This window comes from Sciurus vulgaris, assembly GCF_902686455.1.
Source record: "Sciurus vulgaris genome assembly, chromosome: 3".
Taxonomy (NCBI): domain Eukaryota; kingdom Metazoa; phylum Chordata; class Mammalia; order Rodentia; family Sciuridae; genus Sciurus; species Sciurus vulgaris.
In genome coordinates this window covers 15,097,737-15,125,280 of record NC_136463.1, presented here as the reverse complement: position 1 = coordinate 15,125,280, position 27,544 = coordinate 15,097,737, and the positions used below count along the sequence as shown (strand labels likewise).

The 27,544-nt window shown below is 56.6% G+C and overlaps 1 protein-coding gene across 1 annotated transcript in view; it reads right to left on the bottom strand.

Moving 5' to 3' along the window:
• Positions 1 to 1,940: 1,940 nt before the first annotated feature.
• SCN4A (sodium voltage-gated channel alpha subunit 4) overlaps positions 1,941 to 27,544 on the bottom strand; it is a 42,322-nt gene continuing 16,718 nt past the window's right edge. Inside the window, 46 exon segments of the mRNA XM_079130324.1 lie at positions 1,941 to 4,096; positions 4,098 to 4,300; positions 4,303 to 4,416; positions 4,419 to 4,446; positions 4,448 to 4,501; positions 4,503 to 5,255; positions 5,257 to 5,294; positions 6,134 to 6,195; positions 6,197 to 6,360; positions 6,362 to 6,382; positions 6,384 to 6,404; positions 6,990 to 7,024; positions 7,027 to 7,086; positions 7,628 to 7,769; positions 7,971 to 8,024; positions 8,280 to 8,393; positions 8,396 to 8,561; positions 9,820 to 9,941; positions 10,484 to 10,623; positions 10,626 to 10,656; positions 11,159 to 11,296; positions 11,298 to 11,314; positions 11,766 to 11,789; positions 11,792 to 11,839; positions 11,842 to 11,854; positions 11,856 to 11,900; positions 13,821 to 14,309; positions 18,539 to 18,895; positions 19,536 to 19,709; positions 21,457 to 21,501; positions 21,503 to 21,619; positions 21,621 to 21,697; positions 23,447 to 23,468; positions 23,471 to 23,527; positions 23,529 to 23,565; positions 23,567 to 23,604; positions 24,160 to 24,188; positions 24,191 to 24,245; positions 24,247 to 24,369; positions 25,439 to 25,509; positions 25,512 to 25,579; positions 25,830 to 25,884; positions 26,801 to 26,848; positions 26,851 to 26,878; positions 26,880 to 27,086; positions 27,088 to 27,155. Of these exon segments, the coding sequence (XP_078986450.1) occupies positions 4,007 to 4,096; positions 4,098 to 4,300; positions 4,303 to 4,416; positions 4,419 to 4,446; positions 4,448 to 4,501; positions 4,503 to 5,255; positions 5,257 to 5,294; positions 6,134 to 6,195; positions 6,197 to 6,360; positions 6,362 to 6,382; positions 6,384 to 6,404; positions 6,990 to 7,024; positions 7,027 to 7,086; positions 7,628 to 7,769; positions 7,971 to 8,024; positions 8,280 to 8,393; positions 8,396 to 8,561; positions 9,820 to 9,941; positions 10,484 to 10,623; positions 10,626 to 10,656; positions 11,159 to 11,296; positions 11,298 to 11,314; positions 11,766 to 11,789; positions 11,792 to 11,839; positions 11,842 to 11,854; positions 11,856 to 11,900; positions 13,821 to 14,309; positions 18,539 to 18,895; positions 19,536 to 19,709; positions 21,457 to 21,501; positions 21,503 to 21,619; positions 21,621 to 21,697; positions 23,447 to 23,468; positions 23,471 to 23,527; positions 23,529 to 23,565; positions 23,567 to 23,604; positions 24,160 to 24,188; positions 24,191 to 24,245; positions 24,247 to 24,369; positions 25,439 to 25,509; positions 25,512 to 25,579; positions 25,830 to 25,884; positions 26,801 to 26,848; positions 26,851 to 26,878; positions 26,880 to 27,086; positions 27,088 to 27,155 (4,862 nt within the window). The 3' untranslated portion in view covers positions 1,941 to 4,006.

The following is a 27,544-nucleotide window of genomic DNA, read 5'->3' as shown; positions in this document are numbered from 1 at the left end:
ACTCACAGAACAAACAGCCCAGAATAAGAACATCACCTGAGGTCAGCCCTGGGGACCATGGGTCCACTGTGCCAGTCAGGGGAGAATGGAGAGAGACCACCTCAGGAGTGGACAAAATCCAGGGGTCTCTTTCCAGCAAATTCTACCCCTCCTGAGCCCCTGGGGAGGGAGGCCTTGGTTAGCTTTGGGGCTAGTGTCTCTCAATTTGGGAGGCTGCTGGGGAGGAGTGGGGCTCACTGTGTGCCTGGGGTGATCTCACACCTGTTGCTCCCTGGGCCGGGTGGTGTGGGGCCGGCTCAGGAACTGGTCCTGGGGCCCAGGTGCCTCGTTGGCGGGGGCACAGAGGTTGGCAGAGGGCAGCTGGCATCCTCCAAACTCACAAACATCAACATCCCCTGTGGCAGGAATGCAGATGTGTCCTTTGGACTTCATCCCCATTCATGCCAGGCAGGGTGCCCCTCCCACGAGCTGTGTAGGCGGTGGGGCCCCCGTGGCCTGCCGGGTTATTTGTCACAGTTGGGGCTGTGTTGTTCCCTGCTGGTGACAACAGCACTGAGCCGTCCTGGGCTTATGAGGATGCCCTTTCCTTCCCAGAACAGGAGGCTTCGTGAGCCCACCCCCGCCTCTGCCCCCGACTGTCCGGGCTGCCCGCTCCGACATCTGGTAGGCCCTGCCTTCCAGGAAAACAGCGTCAAAACAAGAGAAGGAGCTGGGGGTGGGATGGGACCAGGGCTCAGACGTTGGGGAAACAAGAAGACAGGGACCCCAGTCACCCCGGGAAGGGTAGGAGGGGAAGAGTCTCAGGGGAAAAAGGAGGCCTGATCTCCCATGGCTGCCCGCTCAGCCGCCCTGGGCCTGTGGGGCCTTGTCACTGCTGTCTGAGAAGGATGCCGGTTCAAATCTAACCTGCATGAACCAGCCAAATCCTCCCTGGTCGCTGGTGGTTCTCTATGCGTCCCTCACTGGGAGGCATTTGGAAATGTGAGGGTCACAGTGGGCACCCCTGGCATTCACGGGCCAGGGGCACTGAAACATCCAGACAGAACGGACAGTGAACCGCAAAGCAGAGTTTCTTGGCCATCAGCACCCCTGGCAGCAGCACCCATTCTTGACCTCTCAGAGACCAGGTGTCCTCATCTGTATACAGCAGAAATATTCCCCAGGGCGTGTTCTCCACGGGGGGCTTGCTCAGGGAAGCCTGGAGCACTTGGCATGCGGGAGCGCGGTGCCTCCCGGGCCGGAGCAGCTCTGAGGGGGTGGGAGTAGCTGTGAGACCGGAGCCCGAGTTTCCTGTTTCCTGCCTCAGTATTTTGCCTTTTTCCTTCCCACTGGTCATTCAGGGGAAGGGTAGACCAGACCCCCCGCGAGCTTCCTGTCCTCTGGATCAGAGAGGACATAGGTGACGTCTCTGGAGAAACTTGAAGGTGAGAAGAAGCCCCATCCCCACAGATTGGCAGCCTGTGGGGCTCGGAGAACACTGTGGGGTGCTCCAACCCCAACAGCCAGAGAGAACTGTGAGGTGGCAAGGGGCAACCGGGGGCAGTCAAGGGACATAGGGGCCACCTGGGAGACTGGGCCCGTGAGTACCCCTCATTCCTCGTGCTGTGTACGAGGGCCCAGAAAAAGGGGGCGCAGAAACCTTAACCCTAGGAGCCAAAAGTTGTTACAGAAAATAAAATTACATTTAAAATTGCTTGTCACCCTCTGGGCTTGTGGGCTGATTGTTTTAAACATGCTCTCTGTTGTGCAGAGGCCCGTGTGACGGGTGCTGTGTGTTGGAGGAGGGACTGGACCCACCTTGCCCTACCCTAGCCCCCAGGGGCTCCCTGTGCAGTCCCCACTGGGCACCAGTAACCACTGGTCCACCTTCCTTCTTGCTGTCCCCAGCCCTCGCCCTCTTCCACACACGCAGAAGGCAGAAACCACACAGCAGAGGCCAGGGAAGGGTTTATTGTAAGAACTGTACAAAGAAGCTCATTTGCTAGGCTGGTTTGGGACCAGTTCCCACCTGGACAAGGTGGGAAGGGCGTCAGTCTGCAGGGGAGGGGGCCACAGGCAGGGAGAGGCCAGACCCTACTCATCTCCTCTCCCCCTGCAGTCGGTGACAGTCCGTGGAGAACATCCAATCTGACAGATTCCTGAGGCTCAGGGCCCACACCAGTCTGGGGCTCAGGAAGGGGAAGGCAGAGGAGCAGGGTGCTGGGCAGGGGAAGGCTGACCCTCTCCTGGAAGAACCTTCTGAAAGAAGAGGCAGAGTCACTGCAGGAACAGATGGAAGGAACTGAATTCTTTTCCACAGAGGAGACACAGGCGGGAGACAGGGAGCAGGGCTGATGACAGAGGAGCTGAGGGAGGAAGGGAGGCAGGCTGGGGAGGGCAGGGCAGACAACAGGGAAGACTCTGGCCCATAAACATGCACGCATGTGAATACGCGCACATGCACACACACAACTTGTTCTGGAGATTTTGCTGCTTCCTGAGTTTTAATCAAATGGCGTATAGAAACAAGAAGAAAAAGAAGAGGAACTTAGGCCAACAGAGGACTCAAAGTGCAAATGTTACCACACGTGTTCACATTAAACCCTCCTGGCACAGATTCACTCTCCCCACATGCAGGCACACTCATGTGAACAGGACAGGACAGAAGATGCACGCATACAAGCTCACCAATCTGACACTCCAGGGCACACTGACACACACACACACACAAAGATACCCAGACACACATGAATCTGCTGGCAGCCTCCACAGTGGCTCACACGCACACACGCGTGCACACACACACACACACACACACACACACACGAACCCACATACAACTACACTCAGGCTACAAGCAGACACAGTCACAGAGGTCCACACACAAGTGACTGAATCCAGACAGCCCTGAGCAGGACTCTCACACCCTCCTCCAGGCCCAGCCTCTCTTCTCTGGAAGCCAGCAGAGCCCAGTACAGCCATGTCTAGGTCATTGATGCTGGTGGAAGTGGCTTTCCAGGCAGCAGAAAGTCAGAAGTTTGAGCCCCAGCTGGTTAGCCTTCTCTGCTGCATGCCTCAGAGCTGACATCTCTTAGGGTCACTTTGAGGAGGTGGAAAGGGAAGAAGAGACAGGCGGGGAAGGAAGATGAGGAGAGATCTCTGAGGCTTGATGGGGTACTAGTAACCTGGGGTGGACTAATGAAGGTGTCAGGAGGGGAGAGAGGGAAGGAACAGAATCTTCGTACTGAGCATCAGGGTCCCCGGCCCCCACCCAGGTCTGGACACTCAGGCCAAGTGCAGTGACTTGGCTGGCAGGACCCAGCCTGTACTACCCATCATTCTTCTGAGAAAAGGGCAATTCTTAAGTGGAATCCTTCTTTCTGCTCTTCCCCTAGGGGCCAGCCAGGGGAGCTGTCCACGGGCCTGGTTGTGGCCCTGGGGAAGGATTTCAGGAGTCACACTCTCAGCCTGATGCAGCAGGATCCAGTGGTCAACTGGGTTGTGGAGCAATTTCTGGACCAGTAACATTTCCCTCTTCCAATGGAATTCCTGAGCCGGCAGAGGAAACTGCATCCCAGAGTCGGAAGGGGCAGATGTCCACACTCACTGAGGTTAAGACGTCTTTGCCCAGGCTAGAAATGGGAACCTGGGCCACTTCCTGGGGAGAGGCCAGCAGCCCTTAACACTCTGGTGACAGGAGGGCAACCAATCCCTCCATGGTAGGCTGGATCCTCCCCATGTGGGGGACAGAGATTCTGATATTCAGACCTCCCCCAGACCAAGAGGAGGGGTGGCAGGGCCCAGGTCTTGTTGGAGAAGTAAGAGCAACTTGAAGTGAACTCAGAGGTAGGGCTTCCACCCATCCTGGGGCCCTGAATCAACTCCCATTTGCTACGGCCTAAGTGTCAACCCCAGCATGGCCAATCCTTTCCTCCAGAAGGGAGCTGGACACAGACCTGGATGCAAAGCCCAGCTCCATCACTCAGCCTGCGGGCACCTTGGGGGAGCTTTGGGCCTGTGCCAAGACTCAGCTGGCCACCTCCATGCTGCCTGCTAGACAAGAGGACTCTTTGAACCCTGGGCGCACCGTCTGCCCCGGTGGTGGGGAGGGAGGCAGGGGCAGCGTCCGAGGGGCTGACAGGAGCAGGCGGGGCAGTGTCTGAGGGCTGACTGGTGTGGGCCCCATGGAGGGTCCAGTCTCCCCCTGGGGAGCTGCTCTCATCCCCCTGGCTCTGCACACTGCTGTTCCCATTCTCGGGACCGTACATCTTGCTCATGGTGTTGGCAATCAGTCCCTCCTTCTCAGGGGCCCCGTCCCCGTGCCGTCCTGGCTGTGGCGGTACATGTAGGAGGCCTGCTTCACAGAGCGCTGCAGCAGATGCCGGCGGTAGGCCCTCTGGATCTTGATGGCGCACACCTCCTCGTGCTTCCTCTTGAGGTGGTGGTGATGGGCTCGTAGGAGACCTTGGGAGGGGTTGGCTGCCATGAACTTCTCCTCCATGGTCTGCTTGAGAGCATCCATTTTCCCCAGAGTCACCCAGCACCTCTTTGGTCAGGGCAAAGAGGATGTCCAGGCAGTGGATCTTGTCCCCCGGCACCATAGGCAGGTCCAGTGTGATAAGCTTGATCTTGTTGGGCTTGGCGATCCTCAGCGGCTCCTGTAAAGTGTCCACGAAGTCAGAGAGGCGGCTGTAGTCGATGAACTGTGTGGCATCCGGGTCGAACTTCTCCCAGGTCTCGTAGAACATCTCGAAGTCATCCTCGCCAAGTGGCTCGCTGCTCTCCTCGGTGGCCACGTTGAAGTTCTCCAGGATGATGGCGATGTACATGTTGACTACGATGAGGAAGGAGATGATGATGTAGCTGCAGAAGAAGCAGATGCCGATGGACGGGTTGCCGCAGTCGCCCCTGACACTGGTGCCCGGGTTCTCAAGGGTGGGGTCACAGTCCGGGGGCCCGCTGTTGAGGATGGGGTTCAGAAGCCCGTCCCAGCCAGCAGATGTGGTGATCTCAAAGAGGCAGATGATGCTGTTGCCAAAGGTCTCAAAGTTGAACATGTCGTCAATGCCCGACTCCTTCTTGACGTAGGCAAAGGTGGACATGCCGAAGATGGAGTAGATGAACATGACCAGGAAGAGGAGGAGGCCGATGTTGAAGAGGGCGGGCAGCGACATCATGAGGGCGAAGAGCAGCGTCCGGATTGCCCTTGGCTCGCGAATCAGCCGCAGGACACGCCCGATTCGCGCCAGGCGGATCACACGGAACAGCGTGGGTGACAACGAAGTATTTCTGGATCAGGTCGGACAGTGCGAGGCCTGCGGGGAGGAGCGGAGGGTGGGTCAGAGAGTGGGGGCGTGTGGAGCTCCCTGCCCCAGAAAGAAGGCAGGGGGCGCGAAACCTCCCAGCACAGGCAGGGACAACCTGACTGAGGCGACAGCTGCAGGGGAGATATGCCAAAAGTGACGGGGCTGTCAGAGATGCCACAGGTGGATGGTGGGGTGGGGAGACCAGCTTGTGTGATTCTGGGCATGCCGCTTAGCTTGCTGTGGCTCAGTCTCCTCATCTGCACAATGAGGGTGGATAACAGGACCACCTCGTGGCCTGGCTATGGACAGAGATGAGGCCTGTGAGCCACAGCACAGCCAGGCTTGCAGGAAGCGCTCAGTGGTGGCTGGCACTGTCCCGGGTAGATGTGTGGCCGAGCTCTTGTCAGTCAGTGCAGGTCCTGGAACCACCTACGCTTTCCACTGAGTATGTGGACACCTGAGCCACAGGTGCGTCAGGTAATGTGCTCCTTGAGGTGTAATCATGCGTGCACAGGTGACAGGCTGCTGTGAGCACGAGCATTAAGAGTGAATGTCAGGCACACACACGGGACGGGTGTGTGTTTGGTGCTGGGGATGGAACCCAGGGTACCGTACCACTGAGCTTCATCCCCAGCGCCCTTGTTATTTTTTGAGACAGGGCCTTGCAAGTTGTCCAGACTGGCCTCGAACTTGTGATCCTCCTACCTCAGCCTCCCGAGTTGCTGGGATGACAGGCGTGTGCCACTGCACAGGTCACCTGTGTGTTTATGTGGGTTTGTTGTGAGCGTGCCGGGTGCAGGAGGAAGGCTTTCCTGAAGAGACCATCTCGGAGCCGCGCCCCAGCTCACCCACAATGGACAGGATGACGACCACAAAGTCGAAGATGTTCCAGCCGACGGTGAAGTAGTATGGCGCAGGCGAACATCTTGAGCACGCACTCCCCCGTGAAGATGATGATGAAGACCATGTTGATGTTGTACAGGATGTCCACCTTGAGCTGGCTCTGGTCGTCCGTCTCCACCATCATGGTGACCATGTTGAGGCAGATGAGGATCATGATGGTGATGTCGAACACCCTGCTTCGTCACGAAGTCATAACACCATGCCCTGGATCTTGTTTCTGCAGCACGAGTGAGGGGTGTTGGCAGGCACGTGTGTGGAGGGGTGGGGGGCACGGTCGGGGTCAGGACAGGATGGGGACACTCAGGAGACAACCAGATGGTACGATGGCACCACACCGAGGACACACAGAGAGGAGGTGTTGGGGCTGATGACGGAGTCGGCCACAAGAGGGACAGGCCTGGGACCACGCCGTCGTGTGGCACCTGTGAGCCCTCCTCACTCTTGGATCCTTCCCCCCCTTCAAGGTCCCCCAGTCACCCTCATTCTTCTCCAAAGTCACTGCTCCACTGGGAGGTGTATGGGTATTCTCTTCCTCTCCCTTGTCCCAGGGGCCACTGAGGGTCCCAGGTTGAGAGGTGGATGGACAGTAGGGTCCTCTGCAGGGCCAAGGAAGGACTATAGTGGAAGCGCTGTGTGTGCACATGGTGTCTCTGTGCACTAAGACTCTAAGGAGACGGGACTCACATCACCAGGGACATAGCCCGGCAGGCAGAGAGGCAGGCTGAATTTGGCCCCCCCAATGGTCCCCTGGGGCAGGAGCCTGGTACAGGCCACAGAAGGCGGGGTCCAGACAGCGGGTACCTGAGGCCGGGGAATTGGCTTCTGGGGCTTCTTGAGCCAAGCTTCTTCATGGCTTTATAGTACTTCTTCTGTTCCTCTGTCATGAAGATATCTTTCCCTCCAAAGTATAGTGAAATAGGGCCCAATAAGGTTTGAGCTGGGGCCCCCTCCCTGCCTTCAGGGCCCCCCCAGACCCTCAGGTACCACCCTCAGGGCAGACCCAATCCCTGCCGAAGCACCTGGTGGGGGAGAGGGAGAGGTTTTGGAGGGACCAGAGATGGAGGGATGGAGGAGGAAGGGAAAGGGAACTGAGAGGGATAAGGGTCTGGAGAGGGAGGAGTGGAGGCGACAGATGGAGGGAAGAGGAACTGAAGTTGCCTTGACGCCCATGCTGGTCAATTTCCATCAGCGTCTCGCTGGGGTCCCGAGAATAACCCAGCAAGACAGGTTGTATCCACCTCGTTTTATAGATCAGGGAATCCAGGCTGAGGAGCCACGTCACTGCTCAGGGCCCCTGGAGGATTTGGAACCAGGCTGCCCCAACCATGCAGCCTGCTCAGGCAGACCGGTGAACCACAGGAAGGAATGAGAGAGTGGACACGGAGGGGAGGCGGGAGGCCCCGGGTGGCTGGGCGGGCCGGGGAAGGTGGAGAAGATACTCATCTTCTTTTTCTGCTGGTTAAAGTTGTCAATGATGACGCCGATGAAGAGGTTGAGTGTGAAGAAGGACCCAAAGATGATGAAGATGACGAAGTAGAGGTACATGTAGATGTTTACCTCGTACTTCGGCTGCTCCTCCTTCTGCAGGGCCACAGGACAGGACTGTGTGGGGTGCAGGCCTGGGGTTCCCCCTGCTCCCTAAAGCACTAGGGGGCACCCAACCCCAGGCTGCAGGGGCTCCCAAGGAGATGGCATGGAAGGGAGGGGGATGGCAGAACATGTCCCTGTGCCGCTGTCCTCCCCCAGCTGGCTCACCAGTCACATCTCAGAGAGCCGACTCACCTCCCGGGAGTCCACGGCTGCATACATGATGTCCATCCAACCCTTGAAGGTGGCCTGGGGAGGTGGGGTACCGTGTGAGGGATGGGGGCTTCACCCAGGTTTCCCTCCCCTCCCAGCCTGGCTCTTCCTGGAGGCCACCTGCCAGAGCCCCATGGGGCAGACATCAGAGATCAGAGAGATCTGGACACTACCTTGGGGGAAGCAAGGTGGGAGGGTCCCCTACCAAGGGGCGACAGTGGTCTTAGGTGCAGAGATACTTGCAGGCACCTCTATGCCAGCTCAGGTGTAGTGGCAGCGGGCGACACTCACCACCTGCAGGAGGGAGAGGTAGCCCAGACCCACGTTGTCGTAGTTGACCTTGACATTGAGCCAGCGAACCTGGCCGGTGTGCATGAGGCTCTCACATTCCGACTTGTTGTTTGACCCTCGGAGATCTCGAACCTCTCTGAGGTGGTGGTGTTGATGCAGTAGTAGAACTTGCCAGCGAACAAGTTGACACCCATGATGCTGAAGATGAGCCAGAAGATGAGGCAGACGAGCAGCACGTTCATGATGGAGGGGATGGCGCCCAGGAGCGCGTTCACCACCACCTGCGGGCCGGGGCGGGGGTCACCGCCGGAGCCTCTCCAGGCCCCCCGAGAGAGGGCTCCCCGCCTGCACCCCAACCAGCGCAACCAGGCTGAGCTGGGCCTTGTCATTTACGGAGGGCTGATCTGAGCAGGCCAGGGGGAGACACATGGGGGTGGAGTGGGGGTGGAGTGGGGGTGGGGGTGGGGGAGACTCGGCAGCTGCCGCTGGGTGGGCAGGGAGGGCGCTCTGCTTGGCTGGAACTGCCAAGAAGCCATTGGGCTTCTCTGGAAGCAGTCTGGTCACGGGTCACCAGGTAGGAGACAAACACTCTTTCCTCGGCCCCCATAGGAAACTCAGCCCACGTGACCCGGCCCTGCTCACAGCTCAGTTAGTGACAGACACAGAAAAGGCACAGAAAAGAGAACACCAGGGGTCTCTGAAGCAGCAGGACTCCAGGGTTGGAGCTCTGTCCTCTACTTTCCCTGGTCACACAGACACAGCAAACTGTTTGGTGGTCTGAATCTGAGAACTGTCCCTTTTCAAGGAGGAGCCGTTTCATTGACCTCCAGACAGAGTGGATGGCAGAAAGCCCGGCGTGGTGCCCGGGAGAGCGCTATCTTGGTGGAAAGCACCACCCCAGCTGTGTGGCCAAGGAGAGGTTATTTCCCCTCAGTGGGGAAGGGTCACTGGCCTAGGGGTGGGAGGGCCTGGCACCGGGGGCCTTCTTGAATGAGCCTGGACCCTGCCAATTCCATGGGGTCCCTGTGGAGGCGTGTCTTTCTGGTGGCAGTCCTCTATCGTGTGCTGGGGAAGTCCCCGTAGACTTGCCCAGACCCTGTGTTTACCCCTGTCACTTCCTCTGTCAACAGCCTGAGGGGATTCTTCTCTGAATTGACCCTAAACATGGAGCTCAAGGGCAGGCAGCTCAGGGCTAGGGAGCCGGCACCTTCACACTGCTTATATTTCAGGGCCCTGGGGCCCAGACTGAGGTCAGGGAAGGACAACCCAGAAACCCACAGCCTGCCTTCCTTCCTCTTGTCCCTGCTGAGCTTCCTGGGCGCTGCGGCACCTCTGCTGCCCCCAGTGGTGGTGCAGACAAGGAGCTGAGGGGGCTGAGAGCGGGAGGAGGCAGGCGCAGGTGTCTCAGGCCCCACTTCCCGCGGTCAGCACTTGGAGACCTCTGCCTGCCCCTGGCGGTGGCTGGGGTACAGACAGACACCCCCTCCACCCTGCCCTGCGGGTGGATGCTCCCCCCATCCCGAGCCCTCTGTACCCACCCCTCATGCCCTCGAATCGGGACAGTGCCCTCAGGGGACGCAGGGCCCGCAGCGTGCGCAGTGATTTGATGGGTCCCAGCTCTGAGTAGCCCAGCCAGTTGGCTACCAGGCTGATGATGGAGACCTGCAAAGGAACAGTGGGTGGCCTGTGAGTGCAGGTGCCCTAAGCCCAGGGACACAGCCCCCCAGCCCCAGGGACACAGCCCCCCAGGTACACTCCCCCTGGGGTGGGAGAGTCTTCCTGGGCTCACAGCTCCTGGTTGTCTCCCTCTGATCCCTTCCCTAGTGGGAACAGCAGTCCAGGGACCTGTCCCAGCATCTCAAGCGTGGGCTCCAGCTCAGTGATGTCACCAATTAACTGGGGATGATGGTAAAACAGGAAGGGACATTTCACAGGCCTGTGTGCCCATCAAAGAGGATATGGAAATCCTCCGTACATACTGGTGGGTGTCATAAGACCCCCAGCCTGGCTTCCCCTGAGGAGAGGTAGCCTTTTTTTTTCCCCCTCCCTGGGCAGCTGTGTGTTTGTGGGGAGCAGAGCTGACTGGAGGTCGGACTTCCCGTGTGGCCCAGGGCAGGTCCTCCCTCCCCATCCTGAGCTCCCTAAAGCCCTCAGCTACGACAGCTTTCAGAGCTGGCTGTGGGGCCAGGGCTCGGCAGACTCACGTCGACAATGAGAAAGTCCAGCCAGCACCAGGCGTTGGTGAAGTACACCTTGAAGCCATAGGCCACCCACTTGAGCAGCATCTCCAGGATGAAGATGTAGGTGAAAACCTTGTCAGCGTATTCCAGGATGGTGCGGATGACCGCCGCTGCTCGATGTAGATGTCCTCGAAGGCCTGAGGGGCACCAGCATGACTGTGGGTGGCCAGGGGCCCGGAGGCTGGGGCGACAGCCCACGTCCCCTACCCTGCCTGATGCTGCTGGTTCCCAGGGTCTGCCATGGGGCATCTGTGGACATCTCCCAGCCCTCTCTCATCGCGGGGAGGGGTAGGCTTTCCCGGTGGGGAGGAGTCTCTTGGTTGTCAATCATCTGCTAGAGGGTTTCACAGTGACATAGGTTCAGTTTTGCCCCCGTCTCCCCAGGGCCCACCTGCCTCCGCATTGGCTGGGAGCGCATACAAGTCAGACCCACAGAACAAAATGGGGGAGACTGTCGCTTTAAGAAGCTGATGCATTCTATAACCTATCCTGGTGGTATGGGTGAGTCCCTTTAGGATTCTTTGGATTCAGGACTGTCCAGGCTGTGACTGCTCTGGTTTGGAGTAAGAGAGCCCCAGGGGACCTGCTTGAGACTTGACACCTGCCTCTGCCTTGCGCCCCATCCCCAGTGATGCCTACCAGGGCCCCACTGCTGAGCAGGATCATGAAGACAATGAAGGTCTCAAACCAGTTGTGCTCAACGATCTTGAAGCAGGCCCTGCGGAGGGTCCACCACATCTTCCCACGGCCTTGGGAGATGTCCACGTAGAGGCAGGGGCCAGCGCTGCACGCAGGCTGGGGAAAGGGACAGGCACCAGGTCATACACCTGGGGCCACCTCAGTGCGTCTCCTCAGCCTCCACCTCACTGTCTCCAGACCCAGGGTTCCAGTTCAGGTCCTCCCTTTGCAACTGGCTCCACCATGTATCAACCGCCACCAGGGATGGACAGGTGGGGGAAAGATGCTCTGCACACAGGACTCAGGCCACCAACTGTCCCCATCCTCCTCCGCCTTGCCTGGGCAGGCTTCACTCTGTCCAGCCTAGGATCTCTGAAACAGGACCCTGTTTCTCCAGAGCTGTCTCCTGAGGCCTGAGGCTCCAGAGTCCGCTCACCAGAGTGAGGCAGGGGAGGGCGGTGCTGGGGAAGAGGGCCACCTGCTTTCTGCGGCCTCCTCTGGCCCTGGTGACACCGGCTGGGGGAGGCACCCGGGCCAGGAAGGGTGCAGGCTGTGGGTGCATCCTCACCCTCCGTGAAGCACTCCTCAGGCTGCTCCCTTCGGGGTTCTCCTCGGCCTGCTCCTCGGGGTCCTCCTCAGGGGCTTGTAGTCAGCGGTTGCTGCAGACGGAGGAGTTTCCATCGTAGAGCGGCTGCGGCGGCTTCTGCAGGGGCCACAGGGCACATGACCCCTGGGTCCCAAGAGACCCCCTCATCCTCCCACCGGGTGGGGCGGGACGGGAGACCCGAGGGAAAGGAGGAAGAGGGGGTATCAGACCCATTCACCCATCCATCCATTCATTCACTCGGCCCTGGTCCCGGGACAGACACACAGACACAGCCCCACGCACAAGAACCACAGTTGCTGGAGGTGGCCTTAGTCCTGCCTCCATGGCACATGAGGCCTGGGATGGCGCAGGGAGAGCATGAAGAGACAGGTAAAGGAGGGAAGCTGGGACAGAAGCCGGGGTGGGGGTGGCTGCGTGGGCTCAGGCTGCGGGGTGACCTGGGAGTGTGGGGAACACCTGGGGCCTGGCAGAGGGAGAGACGGACAGGTCCTGAGAAAGCAGGAGTAAGAAAAGAGGTCAGGACGGAGCTGGGCTCCCACAGACTGCAGAGAACAGGCATCTGGTGCCCCCAGTGTCCTGGCCTTCCCACCCCCAGGGTCTGTTTGGCTGAGGGATCCAGAAAGATGGAAAATTTTTCCCAGCCAAGGCCCCAGTGTGGCGCCAAGGGAACCTGATCAGAGTGGGGGTGGGGTGGGGGGGCTGGTGCTCCGGCCTGGCCAGGCCTCCTCCCACCTCCTCGGGTGCTGTCCCAGGCCAGCTTCCCAGTCCTGGCCTCCACTCTGCAAGGGACCCTTCATGGCTGGGGGTGAGGCCCTGAAGAGGAAGAGGGCAGCTCGGTGGGGGGGGGGGGGGGAAGCGCCACATCCAGAGCCCTGACCAGAAAAGCTGGGATGGTGGTTCTTGTTCCCAGCTGACAGAAAAGGAAACTGAGTCTCAGAGCATTAGGTCAGCCAGCCAGGGCATCCACGGAGCTGCTGGCTCTGCCCAACTCCCACAATATCCCCTGGGAACTATGTTTGTCCCCCTTTGAAGAGTCCTCAGGCCACCCCCCCAGAGACTTGGACCCCAGCATTCTCCAGCCCCTCCCCCACCAAGTTCCTCCTAACGAGGTCGAGGTCAGTGCCACATTTTTCAGGGTATTTATAGCTCAGCAGGCACTTGGCCCCCTGGTAAGTCAGCGTGCCACATATTTGGGGTGAATAAGGAGTCAAGAGCTTTCAGGGCAAAGTTTGTTAGGCTCCAATCTCTAGCCAGCCAGGGCTGGTGGTGTGGGGTGGGCAGGGCCCTGGCCTCACACATGTGCTAGTCTTTTCCCTGCTGTGGCTGAAGAATGGAGGAGGGGTCAGAGTCAGCTCCCCTGCAAGGTCCAAGGCAGGGTCCAGGCCGCCAGGCCAGCCTCTGGAAGACCACCACCTTGTTCCAGTCCCTCCCCACCCTCACCAGGGAGAGATAGGAGTAGGGGGTACCTTGGCCCAGCAGCAAGGGCCCTGCCTGGGCTGGTGAGTGGGGTGTCAGGACTCTCCCTGAAACTGAGTTACACCTCTCTGCTGTCCTCGTCCCCAAATCCCATGGGCTCTTTGACCTGGATCTGGCATCTTGGCCCACACTGGGAGGTTGGGACCAGCCCCAGGTGGGGTTTAAGCAGAAAAAGATGATTGTGGCAAGCACTTGGCAGGGGCTTTAATCCAGAGGGGGATTTAAGAGAGGCCTCTTTGTCTCCAGTCCTGGAACTAAGGTGCCACAGGTAGGGTCATCCTGTCCAGGAGCGCCACCTGCTGGTGTGAGGGCAGGTGGAGTTTTGCCTGGCCCACCATCATAACCATGTCAATTACGACAATCCAGTCACCATTCACACAAGGCTTTCTAAATGCTCCATGCGTAGCATGCCACGTAATGCTCACAACCAACCACGAGGTGGGAACCATTACCCCCATTTTTACAGATGGGGAAACTGAGGACTGAAGAGGATTTGTGACTTGGTCCACGACCCCTCCGCCAGGCCCCGGATGGGCTTACCTTGACATCCTCAGGCTCTGAGAAGGTGTCTGTCTCCTCCTCCGTGGGCATCTCCAGGTCAGACTCCTCAGAGGCGATGGGCACCTGGATGGTCAGGTAGGGGTTGTTGATGAAGTTGAGGTGGTCCAGCTCGATGCTAGAGGGAGGTCCATCCACCAGGCCCACGTGGTTCAGGATGTGATTGTCCTTCTTCAGGTCCTTGTCATCCTCCTCCGGTGGTGGCTCCTTCTTCTCATCCTCAGGGGCACCTTCCCCGGCCTCTCCAGCCTCCCCGGTGCCCCCAAGCTCCCCAATGCTGAGAATTATCTCCTTGGGACTCAGGATCTTGCCGTGCAGCAGCCCCAGGAGGAAGGTCTTGGCAAAGCTGATGCCCCACTTGATTCGCGCGATGGCGATCTGCAGGTTGTTCATCTCGCCGTCCTCGTCTGAGGCCGCCAGGCTGTCGGCACTGAAGGAGCTCAGCAGGAGGGCCAGGAACAGGTTCAGAACCTGGGAAGCAAGGGTTGGGGAGCCTCAGGCCACCCCCCTAGTGCCTGGGGGACCCCCCTCAGCCACCATGGGGGTTCGGTCTACAGGTCAGACCAACCACATGGTGGGCATTCAGAAGGACACCACCTAATGGACTCTCACAACGGCTCCTGGAGGGGAGGGCTGCTATGGTCATCCCCATTTTGCAGATATGGAAACTGAGGCTTGTGCCTATGATAGGACTTTGCTGCCCGCGGCACGGTTTGGAGAGGTACACCAGATGAGAGGGACTCTGCATGCTCTGTCCTCTACCTTCACTGTTGGGGCTGGAGAACAAAGGACAGGGCTCCAGTCTCAAGTTTCTGGGGGAAACCATCTTTGAGGCTTCTTTTCCTCATCTATTAAGTGGGACTTTTAATAGATGCTGTGTTCTGTCCCCTGTTGCTCTGGAAGACATTTGGCTTACAGTTCACTCCTTCCTCTCCTTGGGATTCCCTACCACACCTCTTCCTATTTCCCTTCCTCCATCCCTATTGACGGGGACCTAGAGGCTACTTACTGGCCACCCTCTTGTCCCCTCCCCACACCTTATTTTTCTAGTGGATAGACAATTACTGAATCCCTGCCACTGTTGATGAGCAAGTGGCCTCAGGAGCCCAAAGCCAAGTAGAGACGGACATTTGATGAGAACAATACAACACCGTGGGTTTTTGTGGCAACAGGGACTGGCAGGTGCCGGCTTTGAAATGATGCTGCTTGTTCCAGATCCCAGTTTACTAGCTTTTTACTAGCAAGTGCTTCACAGCTCTGTGCCTGTTTCCTTGTCTATAGAATGGGGCTAATTCCAGTAATCCTCACATTGTTGTGATGATTAGAAGATCAACACAAGTAATGCTCAAAACATGTTGGCTGTTATTATATGTGCAATAATAGAAAGCTCTACATGGTACAAGGAAGAGTATGATTAACTTGGCCATTTCAGCGTTTTATAGATGAGGAAAGAGTGCCAGAGAGGTCGAGTGGTTTGCCCTAGGACACACAGTATAGTCACGACTAACACCCAGGTTTCCAGTCACAATTTTAGAAGTTACCGTTCACTTAGACTACCATGTGAATGATATCCCAGAAGTTTACAAAGCAATGACCTTTCCTTCCACCCTCCACTCCCAGGAGGTGACAGTGACTAGGGTGGGAGGTCCTGGCTCTTGTCTGCCAGAGGCAGAGCCAGGTTCTTACTCTCTGGGGCCTGGGGCCTGTCACTGCTAGTGGATAAGAGGGAAGCCATGCCCTTAACTGTCTTCCCCACGTGCCTTGCTGCCTGGCTTGACCAGTGTCCTCCAAGGTTTTTACAGGATCGTCTTAACTATCATGTCAGCACAACATCATGAAAAGAATACACTAAGACCCCCTTTGAAAGAGTGTGCTGGGGGATCTCCATCCCCTGGGCCCCATCCTCCCACTCCTTCTGCCTGAGCCCCCCACCCACATTTAATGGTCCTTTTCTCTCCCTCAGGGGGAGGCATCCAGTTGCCAGAAGCACATCTGAGATGGGAATTAGCTGCTCTCTGGGTCAGCAGGGTTTGCACACGGCTCCTGCCCGGGACAGAAATAGCCTCCTCAGGCAGGGGGAGGAGTGGGGAGGGGAGGGGGACAGAGGTCATGTTCCCCGGGGGGCTCTGTGGGGTGGGTCATCTGTGACCTAGTCACTTCCCTCTTCTTCACAGTAACCCAGCGGAAGTGATCAAGTGCCAGGGATGCAAGGGGCACGGGTCCCCACCCTCCCTGGCAGGGTGCCCTGGCGCCCTCTGGTAGACACCTGCTTCTCTGAGGCAAGGGGGTGTGGTAGGAGGGGACTGTGCCCAAGGAGCTGACCACGCTGCCTCCTGGGCAGCTTCACTCGCTCTGAGAAACCTGGGAGAGTCACAGAGCCCAGCCGGAAAAGAGGCGGGGGAGGCAGGGGCCACAGGACACAGGTGGGACCATGCAGTGGCTGTAGACCCTGAAGCCAGACTACTTGGGCTCAAACCCTGTTCTTTTCACTAATTACCTCCCTGTGCCTTTGCTTCCTCATCTGTGTAGCAGGTAAAGCCATCTGTCCCCCACAGGAGGCTGTGAGTATAAGTGAATGGGTAGCACTAGGCACTTTACCGCTGAGCATGCTCAGAGTGCCCGCTAGGCCCTGAGCAAGGGCCAGCGGTCCTCAGCATCGCGGCTGGCGTCACGGTTATCATTATCGCTATTGCTGCTCTTACTGGCATGCTGGTTACTGGAGTCACAGACACAAGCTCTTGTCCTAACTCAGTTTCCTTTTTCTTTCTTTCCTTGGTACTGGGGATTGAACCCTGGGGTGCTTTACCACTGAGCCACATCACCAGCACTTTATATATATACACACACATTTTTTTTTTTGAGACAGGGTTTTGCTAAGTTGCTTAGGGCCTTGCTAAGCTGTTGAGGCTGGCCTCAAACTTGCCAATCTCCTTACATCAGTTTCCCGAGTTGCTGGATTATAGGAGTGTGCCACCTAGCCCACCCAGCCACATGCTGTGTGACTCTGGGCAGTGTCACCCCAGGGGTGGAGACAGCATGGCGGCTCTGCCCATCTCTCTCGAGAAGATTAGGAACAATGCACAGAAAGCCCCGTGTGCAGGTTTGCAGAGGGCAGGAGCGTTATGCCAATAGCTGGTGCCCCACCGCCCCACAGGTGTCTCATCAATTTTAGAATTTACCCGTTTATTACGACGATTAACACAAAACCACAGGCCTGTAACATTTGACTCCCCTGGCCTTGTGCGCCAAGCACTTTTCAAAGCCCTGAGGCCTGTGTCACGTAACCCACAGGGCCATGGCCATTAGCATCCCCGTTTTCCAGATGAGAAAACCAAGGCCCCAGAGGTTAAATTTTTGCTCAAGGTTTCCCAGTGAGCAGGGAGCAAAGTGGGAATGTGAAACATTTTTGAGTGTCCACTTGTAGGGACAGAAACCCCCCAAGACTCTCTCCAGTCATCTGCAGGTCCTTAAATGTATATTTAGAAACTCCTACTCAGAGCCAGTGAGCCACCCCACCCCGGTACCTTCCCTGTCTGTCTCCACTCCCTCAGGTGCATGCCCCACCCCTCGCCCCTGGGGACAGCAGGTCTGGTTCTTCACTCTAACTGTCCACTTGCTCCTCCTCCAGCAGAGGTGACACCCCTCCCCCATCTGCCCCTGTCCCCACCACCGGAGCTCAGTGATATCCGAGAAGCGCTGACCCAGCAGCCCAAGGGATTCCACAGGTCTTTGCGGAATGTGGAGACGTGCATGCGTCTTCCACCCCATTGCCCAGGGCAGTGCCAGCCACCATAGGGGGCAGCTGAGCACAGCACCACAGGGATCTGAGGGTATGACCCTCACTCCCACCTCAAAAAGGGGAGGATTTGGGATGGGCAGGGTAAAGAGAGATGCTTCCACAGGCCCTGGCCACAGAAATGCTGTCCAGCTGGACCATGGACCCTGCCCCTCACCTCACTATGCCTCCTCCCCTGCATAGCCTCCCAGCCCAGTCCTGAGCCACAGGAAGGGGTGGGATGGATGGAGTTTATGTTGCCTCTGGAGTCTCCCAATGCCAGGGTCTAATTCTTTTTTCCAGAACTCAGGAACAGAGGAGAATAAGAGGGTAGGAGAAAGCCAAGAGGCTGGGGGTTCTGGTCCCACCCCATGCTGGGTTATACTGCGTCCACTAGTGAGGCCAATCTTCCCAGTGACCTCAGGAGGGTACCTATTATTTTTTTCTATGTGGCAGTTAGAGAACCCAGCCTGACTGGTGAGTGGGCATTAGCTCAAGGTTACACAGAGGATGCCCAGGGAGCTGGGATAGTAAAGCAGGTCTGCCTGACTCAGTGGTGTTACTTTACTCAAAATACTAGTAGCCTACAGCACGGCCCCTGGACGGAGTCTGGAGCTTGTCTGAAATGCAGATCCCCAGCCTCGGGCCCAGGCCTGCTGAATCAGATTCTCCAAGGGAATCTCTGTTTTAGAACCTCCAGGTAATGCTTAAGCAGTTTAAAATTTGAGAATGGCTGGGTAAAGCCATATAAAATTGCCATTTCAGGGGCGTGGGGAATAGAAGATAAAAAAAAACCTGACAGCAATTTCCTAAGATCTATCTACTAGCAACAAAGCCCTGGAATAACAGCTTTATAAAGGGACTGGACACGCCTTGCACTTTTCCTGGGTGAGGGTGGGGAAGCTCCCCAGCTGGTCTCACTCACCACCAGGTTGCCGATGACCATGACCATGAGGAAGACGGTGAGGCACATGGCCTGGCCAGCCACCTCCATGCAATCCCACATGGTTTCGATCCACTCCCCACACAGGATGCGGAAGACGATGAGAAAGGAGTGGAAGAAATCGTGCATGTGCCAGCGGGGCAGGCTGCAGTCGGCCGCGATCTTGCACACGCACTCCTTGTAACTCTTGCCAAACAGCTGCATGCCCACCACGGCGAAGATGAACACGATGATGGCCAGCACCAGCGTCAGGTTGCCCAGCGCCCCCACGGAATTGCCGATGATCTTGATGAGCATGTTGAGCGTTGGCCACGACTTGGCCAGCTTGAAAACCCGCAGCTATCGAGCAAGGGAAGGACAAGGGCAAATGAGGCCGGGTGACAACTGGCCCAACCCCAGGACCCCAGCCTCAGCACAAAGAACAATTTCAAGTCATCTGAAGTCCCACCTCTGAGTGATCAGAGGTCTCTTTGCCTCTTGATTAAATGGGGTTACTCATGTCCTACCACTTCTTGCTATTAGTATGTTAAAAGAGAGAAAAACATCCTTACCTGTTGAGGACAAAGACAAAGCATTTTACTAATGACATTTTATGTCAAGATTGCTTTAACATACTTCCCCTGCCAATAAAAATGGGGGAAGGGGGTGAAACAAGAATTGTAGAATGTGGTAGGTACTTGGAGGTTCATTTTCCTTTGTCTATATCTATATTTTTGTATGCATGGAAGGTCTCATAATAAAGTTAAAAAATAACGTAAGTACCCATGATGGGATTGTCCCAAAGTCGTCCACCGTCAGCTCCCCAGGTTGTCAGTGTGGTACCCCCAGCACTGTGTGGAAAGGAGGGATCCCTGGCTCCCTGTTTACAGGTAAGAAACGTTCCTGGGCAGGGCAGGGGTCCTCCTTTCCAGTCCTCTGCCTTCCTGAGGTTTCTCCTCCCACCCACTTCTCAGTCCCTGGCCCTGTGGGTCTCTCGTACCAGACGGAAGGAGCGGAGCACAGACAGCCCCTGCACGTTGGCCAGGCCCAGCTCCACCAGGCTGAGGGTGACGATGAAACTGTCGAAGATGTTCCAGCCCTGCTGGAAATACTCGTAGGGGTCCATGGCGATCAGCTTCAGTACCATCTCAGCAGTGAAGATGCCTGTGAAGACCTATGGGGCAGGGTGGGTCCCTGTCACAGAGCCTCAGGGAGCACACGGCCTTTGGAATCCCCCTCCTTCTGAGGGAGGCTCTGGAGACTGAGGGGAAGAAGGCTCAGAGTTTGAGAGGGAGGGAGTTTGTACCCACCACCCCCCATGTGTGCAGGTGGGAATTTTTTTTTTTTTTTTTTTTTTTTTTTTTTGTAGTAGGATTGAACCCAGAGGTACTTTACCACTGAAACTATAACCCCATCTCCTTTTAAATAAAAATAATATTTTGCGACAGGGTCTCACAAAATTGCCCAGGCTGGCCTGAACGTGTTGTGATCCATCCTGCCTCAGCCTCCGGAGTGGCTGGGATTACAGGCAGACGCTACCATGCTGGCTGGTGTCCCTAGCCTCCAAGAAGTTGGCAGGGAACATCACACTCATCCCACAGATGAGGCAAAAAGGTTCAGCCAGGTCAGCACCCCCGCTCTCAGTCACACCAGCCAGTTTCTTAGGGTGGCTGAGTTCAGGTTCTTTCCTACTATGCCTTAATCCTATCTACTGGGTCCATTCCAGGACTTGGCAAAATCTTGGTGGACATCAGGCTCTAGGGGCAAAATCAATGAGGGGAGGTCAGAGTTGCTTCCCTAAACTTGGAACAGGAGCCTGAGGGGCTCTACCGCCCTGAAAGCTTCCTGGGCCTGGTCCACTCGGCTGCCAGGCATCAGCTGTCCTAGGGTCCACAGCCTGCATGGGCACATGCTGAGCCCCTCCCAGGGGCTGCCCTGGTCATAGCAGGTGTCCAGACAGCAGCCTGGTGTTGGCAAGGGTTGGGCAGTCAGGCAGGCCCTGCCCATCACGCACACCCCAGCAGCTGGTGCCATGATTCCATGGCACGGCCCTTGCCCTCTGGCCCAGCCTGGCCCATGCTGCCTTGTGCATCTCCATGGGAGAGATGTTCTTGGCCTTGAGGGCCTGGGGACTGCAGGGCTGATTCCTGTGCCACCCACACCAGTCTCTTGTCCTGCCAGGTCCCACATCTCACGCTCCCTGAGTTGGCCTCCTTGTTGGGGGTGGGAAGAGCACCTTGCCAAAAGCCACCCTGGAAAAACTGTGAAGGGATCAGGAAGGGTGGGTGGGGCTGGAAGGAGGCAGTGGCTTTTTCCTTGGTCAGGCTCCACTGGGGCTTGCAACAAGGTGATAATGCTCCTAATGGCAGGGATAAGCGGGTGGATCAGGGCATGTCAACAATAGCAGAGCAGGCAAAGAGTTGGAGAGGGGAGCCGCCTGGCCAGGCTGGAGAAATGGGGGAGTGATGGGACTATTCCCTAGGGCATCTAGGGTGAACTGAGGCCCTTGGGCCTGGATGGCGTGTGGCCACATGCCACCATTCCCAGGTCCCTAGGTCCCTTTCAGGCCCATGCCAGACTAAGGAAGTGGGAGGAACTTGTTACCCCGCACATGCCTCCATCTCCACACCCCCACTCCCGCCCCCACTTTTCAGAGAGTGCCTAGATCCCTGACCCTGGGGAATTCTGATCTCAAAGAGCCCAGAAACTTACCCTGCTCTCCCTGCCCCTGAATGCCCTGCTATCCATATTCCACACCCCCACCCATCACCCCATGTATCTCCCCTCATACACATCTCATTTCCACATACAAGGAAAACCCCACCTGTTCCCAGATGCCCCCCTAATATGCCCCATAGTTCCAGACAGCCCCTCTGGTCCTGCCCCCTAAGGACCTCCCTTTCCCCTAGGCCCCTCCCTACCAGGTTGCCCACAGAAAGCACGTTGTCGAAGTGCTCTGTCATGGGTGTAGTGCTCCATGGCCATGAAGAGGGTGTTGAGCACGATGCAGATGGTGATGCCCAGGTCCACGAAGGGGTCCATGACGATCAGGTGGATGATATGCTTGAACTTTACCCAAGGGGTGGCAGCAGTTCCATATGAGGACTTTGTGAGCACACTTGTACCACCATGGCGGGCACTTCTGGTGGGCCTCCTCCAGCTCTGCGAGTGGGGTTTTAACAGGTGCCGATGAGGAGTCTCCCGCGCACCCCTTCCTTCCTCCACTAGCTCTTTGGGCGCCACATCCAAGCCCCATCCCTTAGCGCCCCACGCCTCACCACTCAGTGGTTTAGCCTAGCTTAAAGTCCCCCCTTCTGTATTCAAAAGACCCCACCCGCAACAGGTCCTTCTCCAAGCCCCGCCCCACAATACGTCACTCCCCAAGGCCTGCCCCCTAAGCCCCACCCACATGACCACACCCCTCGGATTCCCTGCTGTAAGTCCTGCCTCTTGGAACACTGCAAGCCCTTACAAGCCGCAAGCCCCGCCTTCTCGCCACGCCCCGCCAAGCCCCGCCCCACAGTGAGCTCAGGCTGGACTCCAGGCCTCTGCCTTGGCCCAAAGCTGCTATCCCCGCAGGAGAGACGCAGAGAGAAGAAAACCCAGGCCACGAAAGTCTGGGGAACAGACTGAGACCCCCTTGGGCTCTCCTTCCTCACTGCCAGTAAAGTCGGCCCCTCCAGATCCTCCTTTCCCTCTAGAGTGGCTCTCTGAAAACAGCCCCTGTTCTTGCAGCCCCAAAGCCAGGAGGCTCAGTAAAGGACCATGGGATGAAGGCGCTCCTCCACCTGGTCTCTGTGGCCAATGGGAACTGCCTTGGCCTAGGTATGATCTTACTGACTCCTCACTAGAAGACTAAGAGGTAAATATAAATATTAGTGCCACCTATTTTATAGATTAAAGAAGGGACTGGATGTGTGGCAGCCTATGGAGACCCTGGGAACAACCTCAACCCTGCCAGGCATAAGAAACTCGAGGCAGCAATGAATTCTAGTCTGTTTGGTGACCTCCCTCACCTTCATGTCCACCCCCTAGGCCACTGCAGTGCCCCAGCATCTGAGGCTAGAAACTCCTGGTGAAGGTCCCAGCAAGGGTGTAGGGGCCAGCCCTGTCTGTCCTTCATTCTCTGGCACACAGTCACCTGGCTGCATTATGCAAGGTCAGGTGAGATGGTATCTTCTAAGGGTTTGCAAAGTCCTGTAATCCCAGCCCACCCCCACCTTCCGACTCCCCACAGAGTCCTGCAGAGGGACCAGCTCTCCTCTCTGGGTCAGACTTCCTTTCTTGTGTCAATTCTCTCTCTCCTTTGTTTCCGTCCTTTCTTCCTGCTTTCCATTGCTCTTTCCCTCACTCCTTCCCTCCTTCCTTTCTTCCCTCTCATCCATCTATACTCCCTTTCCATTCAGGAATCTTTCAGTCCATCCATTCATTCCATCCATCCATCTATCCATCCATCCATCATCTTTCCACCCTTCTCTTATTACAGTATCTTTATTCTCCTCCCAGGTCCGGGTTGTGGTACAGGGATTGGGGAATCTCTGATTTTACTTGGGAATTTGATGTTGACCTTTAATATTTATCCAGAGAACACTGGAAGAGCAAGCTCTTCAGTTTCCAGAACACGGGGCCTCTCTGGTTAGTATTATTAGCCTGTCCTTCCCCGTTGCCTCGGCAGCCCCCAAGGCCCTCCCGGAAGCCCCTGGTTCCCACAGTAGCTTGGCCTTGCACGCCACAACTTGGCCAGGTTAAGATGGAACTATATTTATCACAGCTCATTTCTTCATTGCCAATATTAAATTACTGTCCTCCTGAAGCCGAGTCTAGTCAGGCTCCACCCTGCCCCTCTAGGAGGCTGAAAGGCCTGTGGGTAGAGCAGACAGAGTAGGTGGGAATGGGGCACAGGACACTCACCCTCCATAGCATCAGAGATAACCACTGTCTGCGCTGACAGCTCGGCGCGGGGGCCCCCTTCTCTCCTGGCGATGTGTCCAAGGCTGCCGTTGCAGGCCTGACTGTGGGCTGGGGTCCCCCGTCTGCCTCCCACCTTGCCAGCGCCTGGGTGGCCTTGCCTGGTAGACCAGCAAGGGTGATGGGTGTGAAGCCCACTCTGAGCCAGGGGATGGATCCTTGACTCTCAGAGCCTCTTTGTCAAGTCCTTTTAGGATGACAGCCCCTCTTCTTGGCCTGTCTCAAACCTAGCAGGTGGGAAAGGGGCCAACTTTGGTGGTGGTGAGGTGACAGGGTAAGGACAAGTGACTAAGAACCTAAACCCTGAATACCCTCCACTCTCAGAGACTGACCCTATAATCAGGAGATTGAGAAAATGGGCAGCTGCTCCCTGCAGCTACACGGGGACCTGCCCTCTCCTCAGTGTGGACCATGAAACCACACATCTTTGAGCTGGAGGAAACTTCAGGTTTCACAAGAACAATTCCTCGTCACAGATGAAGAAACTGGGAGTCACTGAGCAGAGAAATATTCTTCCGACTGCCTAGATGACACCCATCCCACTGGGGACCTTTTGCTACTCCTGCCCGGCCCTCCCACCCCCTCAACCAGCAGCCAATCAGCCCTGGCTGAGGGCAGGGAAACCCTGGGTCTGGGCCCCCTCCCTGGGTTCACACCTTCTCTAACTCCTCCTGGTGCTTTTTAATTTCTCGAGCATCTGCTGAAACTCCTCCTCTTTCTCCTGATCCTCGGCTAGGGTAGCCCTCGTTCTGCTCAGCATACGCCATGGCCACCACCGCCAGGATCAGATTAATGAGGTAGAAAGAGCCCAGGAAGATGATGACCACGAAGAAGATCATGTAGGTCTTGCCAGCCGCTCGAAGGGTCTGAGGGTGTGTGAGAGAAGGAGGAAGGGGTTTTCATGGCACCCTCCCTCACACGCCATTGCCCAAACAGGTAAGCAGAGGCCATCCCTTACAGAGCCTGGGGTTTGATGGCCTTTGAGGCAGGGTATGGCCATCCTTGGCAGGCTAAGCCACAGTCTGGGAAACTCTGAAATATATCATGGGATCCAGGTATTCCTGGTGTCCTGACAGAGACCCCCTGAGGATCCCAGCCAGGCATCCTGAGGTCAGAGTCAGGACAAATGGTGGACATGGGCTTTGGGGCCAGGTTGAATCCTACCTTTGCCATAGAGCCTGGTACTTAGTAAGTGCTTAGTAAATAGTAGCTGCTATAATCACTATTATTATTAATATCACCAGGGATCAGAAGGCACCATCCCTCAAACTCAATCCTCCATGCCCTGCAAACTGTACATATTAAATACAGGTGGCCTTCATCCACAGGGATTGACTGGTTCCAGGAGGCACCCCCCTAACCAAAATCTGCAGGTGCTCAAGTCCCTTATATAAAATGGCATGGCATTTGCATCTAAGCTAGGGCACATCCTCCCTGTACTTTAAATCATCTCCAGTTACTTATAATATTATACATAATGCAAATCAAGTGCTTTGTAAAGAGTCGTCATACAGTATTATTTAGGAAATGATGTCACAAAATATGTATGTACATGTTCAGTACAGACACTTATTTTTTTTTAATCTGTGGTTGGTTGAATCCACAGAGGCGAAACCCGAGGATGCGGAGGGTCAGCTGTGACTGTGTGGGCAGAGCTGCCCACTGCTTTCTGTGAGCCTGGGACTTCCTGGGCCTGAGCCTGTGCCAGGCCCAGACTCAGCTCATAAAGCAAAGGTGGGGAATGAAGATGGGTTGTGGCTTGGCTCTGAGCAGGCGCCTGGCATCAGAAGGCTCCAAAAGCTTTTAGGGGCACTGACAGGTCCCGTGGAGGAGAGGGCCCAGCTGAAGATGTGGCCATCCTGGGACAGGCTCCATGAGGCCCCGAGGAGGCAGCAGGGATGGAGGGCGGTGGATGTGGGCTGGGGGCAGCTGTACCAGCTGGAAGAGGTTCTCCCAGTAGTCCTGAGTCATGAGGCGGAAGAGAGCCAGGAAGGCCCAGCTGAAGTGTCATAGCTGGTGTAGCCATAGTTGGGGTTCCGCCCCGCCTTGATGCACTCGTAACCCTCTGGGCAGTGCCTGGGGACAGGATGGGGGACTGGCTTTAGGGAGGAGAGCTCCAGCTGGGGACAGACTGAGGACCCAAGGGAAAAATAATCCCTTAGTCCTGACTCTGTTCCCCAAACAGGCAGGTCTTCCACCCATGCCCAAGAATTTTCCTTAGGTTCCCATTCACCCCACATCCGTGTCCCTAATCAGTCCCCCCCATCTCCCAAGACTCCTGGGGCTTCTTTTCCCCACCCCTGGGCATTACTCACCCAGCGGTCACTGCTGTTTCCCACAGAGCAGGGCATCATTGGCACCCTCCAGGAAATAGTAGTTTGCTTCGGGAGGCAGAGGTCACAAAGAAGGCACATCACCCCACTGGACACACGCAGGCATGTGCACCCATTCCACACCTGCGGACAGGTCTGTGTGCACCGCTTATAACAAATAGGTGTTCCCTGGGGGCCCCTCTCCCCTCCTTGGAGGATGGCCCTGAGTTCCAAGTTCCCTGGGTGGGCAGACTGCAGAGGTCAACTCCACACAGTGTCTTCTGGGTACCTAGTGTAGCTAAGGTCAAGATTCAGCAGGGACACAGGGAGAACAGAAGGGACATGTGTGCATGTGTGTGTGTGCAGGGTAAGCGGGGGGGTTGGAATCCGGTGTGCAGGGTGAGGAAAGGGCACCCTCTCCATTGGCTGAAGACACTGGATGGACTGAGTGGCTGTGTTGAGAGTGCGTGCGTGTCTCATGCGTGCCTGTGAAGGATGGGTATGTGACAGGATGAGGGTGTATGGGTGCCTGATAGTTACCCTGCCAGGATTTGAGCTCAGAGGGTGACGAAGGAGAGCTGGGTGCACGGTTATGTCCAGAGACTATGGCTCTTTAGAGAGAAACTCAGAATTTTAAAGCAGTTTACCATTTAATTGTCATAGCAACCACTGAGGAATTGCCACCTCAGTTTTATAGGCAAGATTCTGAGGCCAGAGGTTAAACAGGTAGTAAGTGGTGGATTAACGATCAGGTCCTGGATGGGCTGGGGCTGCAGCTCAGTGGTAGTAGCGCTTGCTTAGCGCGTGTTCTGGGTTCCAGCACCATATAAAAATATAGTAAATAAAGGTATTATGTCCATCATGACTAAACAATAAATTTTACAAAAGTCAGGTCCCTCCAGACTATTTGTCCCAGAAGAGGCAGAGGCAGAGGCCTCCCTGGGGCTGGGGCGGGCCTTCCCGTTGCCGCGCACCTTGGTCTTACCTTCGTCGTTGATGTAGGCCTCCCAGTCGAAGGTGTAGTTGCTGGCCCGCTCTCGTGGCTGTTCCACGTGTTGTTGGCGGTACCACGTGTCATTGCCATACCACGTGTCGTTGCCGTACCACGTGTCGTGGCTGTTCCACGTGTCGTGCCGTACCACGTGTCGTTGGCCGTACCACGTGGTGTTGGTGTCGTTGAAGGGGCGGGGCCAACGCACGCACTTCTGTCCTGCCCAGGTTTTCCCATGAAGAGCTGCAGCCCACCAGGCAAAGACGCTCAGGCAGAAGACGGGTGAGGATCATCACGTCGGACAGCTTTTTCACCGACTGGATCAGGGCCCCCACGATCGTCTTCAGACCTGACCACAGAGAGGTTAAGTGCATGGGCAGGGGCAGGGCGGGGTGCAATGGACCCCCAAGCCTTTGCCTTTGCTCCATCTCCAAGGCTCCACTTAACCAGGCACCACCAGCTTCCCAAATTAACCCAGCTGTTCTCCTGGCACATCCTCAGGGTGGAGCCTTGGAATTGCCCCAGAATTTCAGCTACTAGAATGGACTCTCAGATTCACTGGCTGAGACTCTAACACACACATAAGCACACGGAGGCGTTGAGTACATGTCTCTAGGTTAGCACCCCCCAAAGTGTTCTACAGAAGGCTAATCTCCAGAGCTGTGTCCTTTAAAGAGGCGGAGGGGAGGGGGTCCACATGTTTGTAAAAGGAAATGTTTGTAAAAGTCCTGCAGAGAT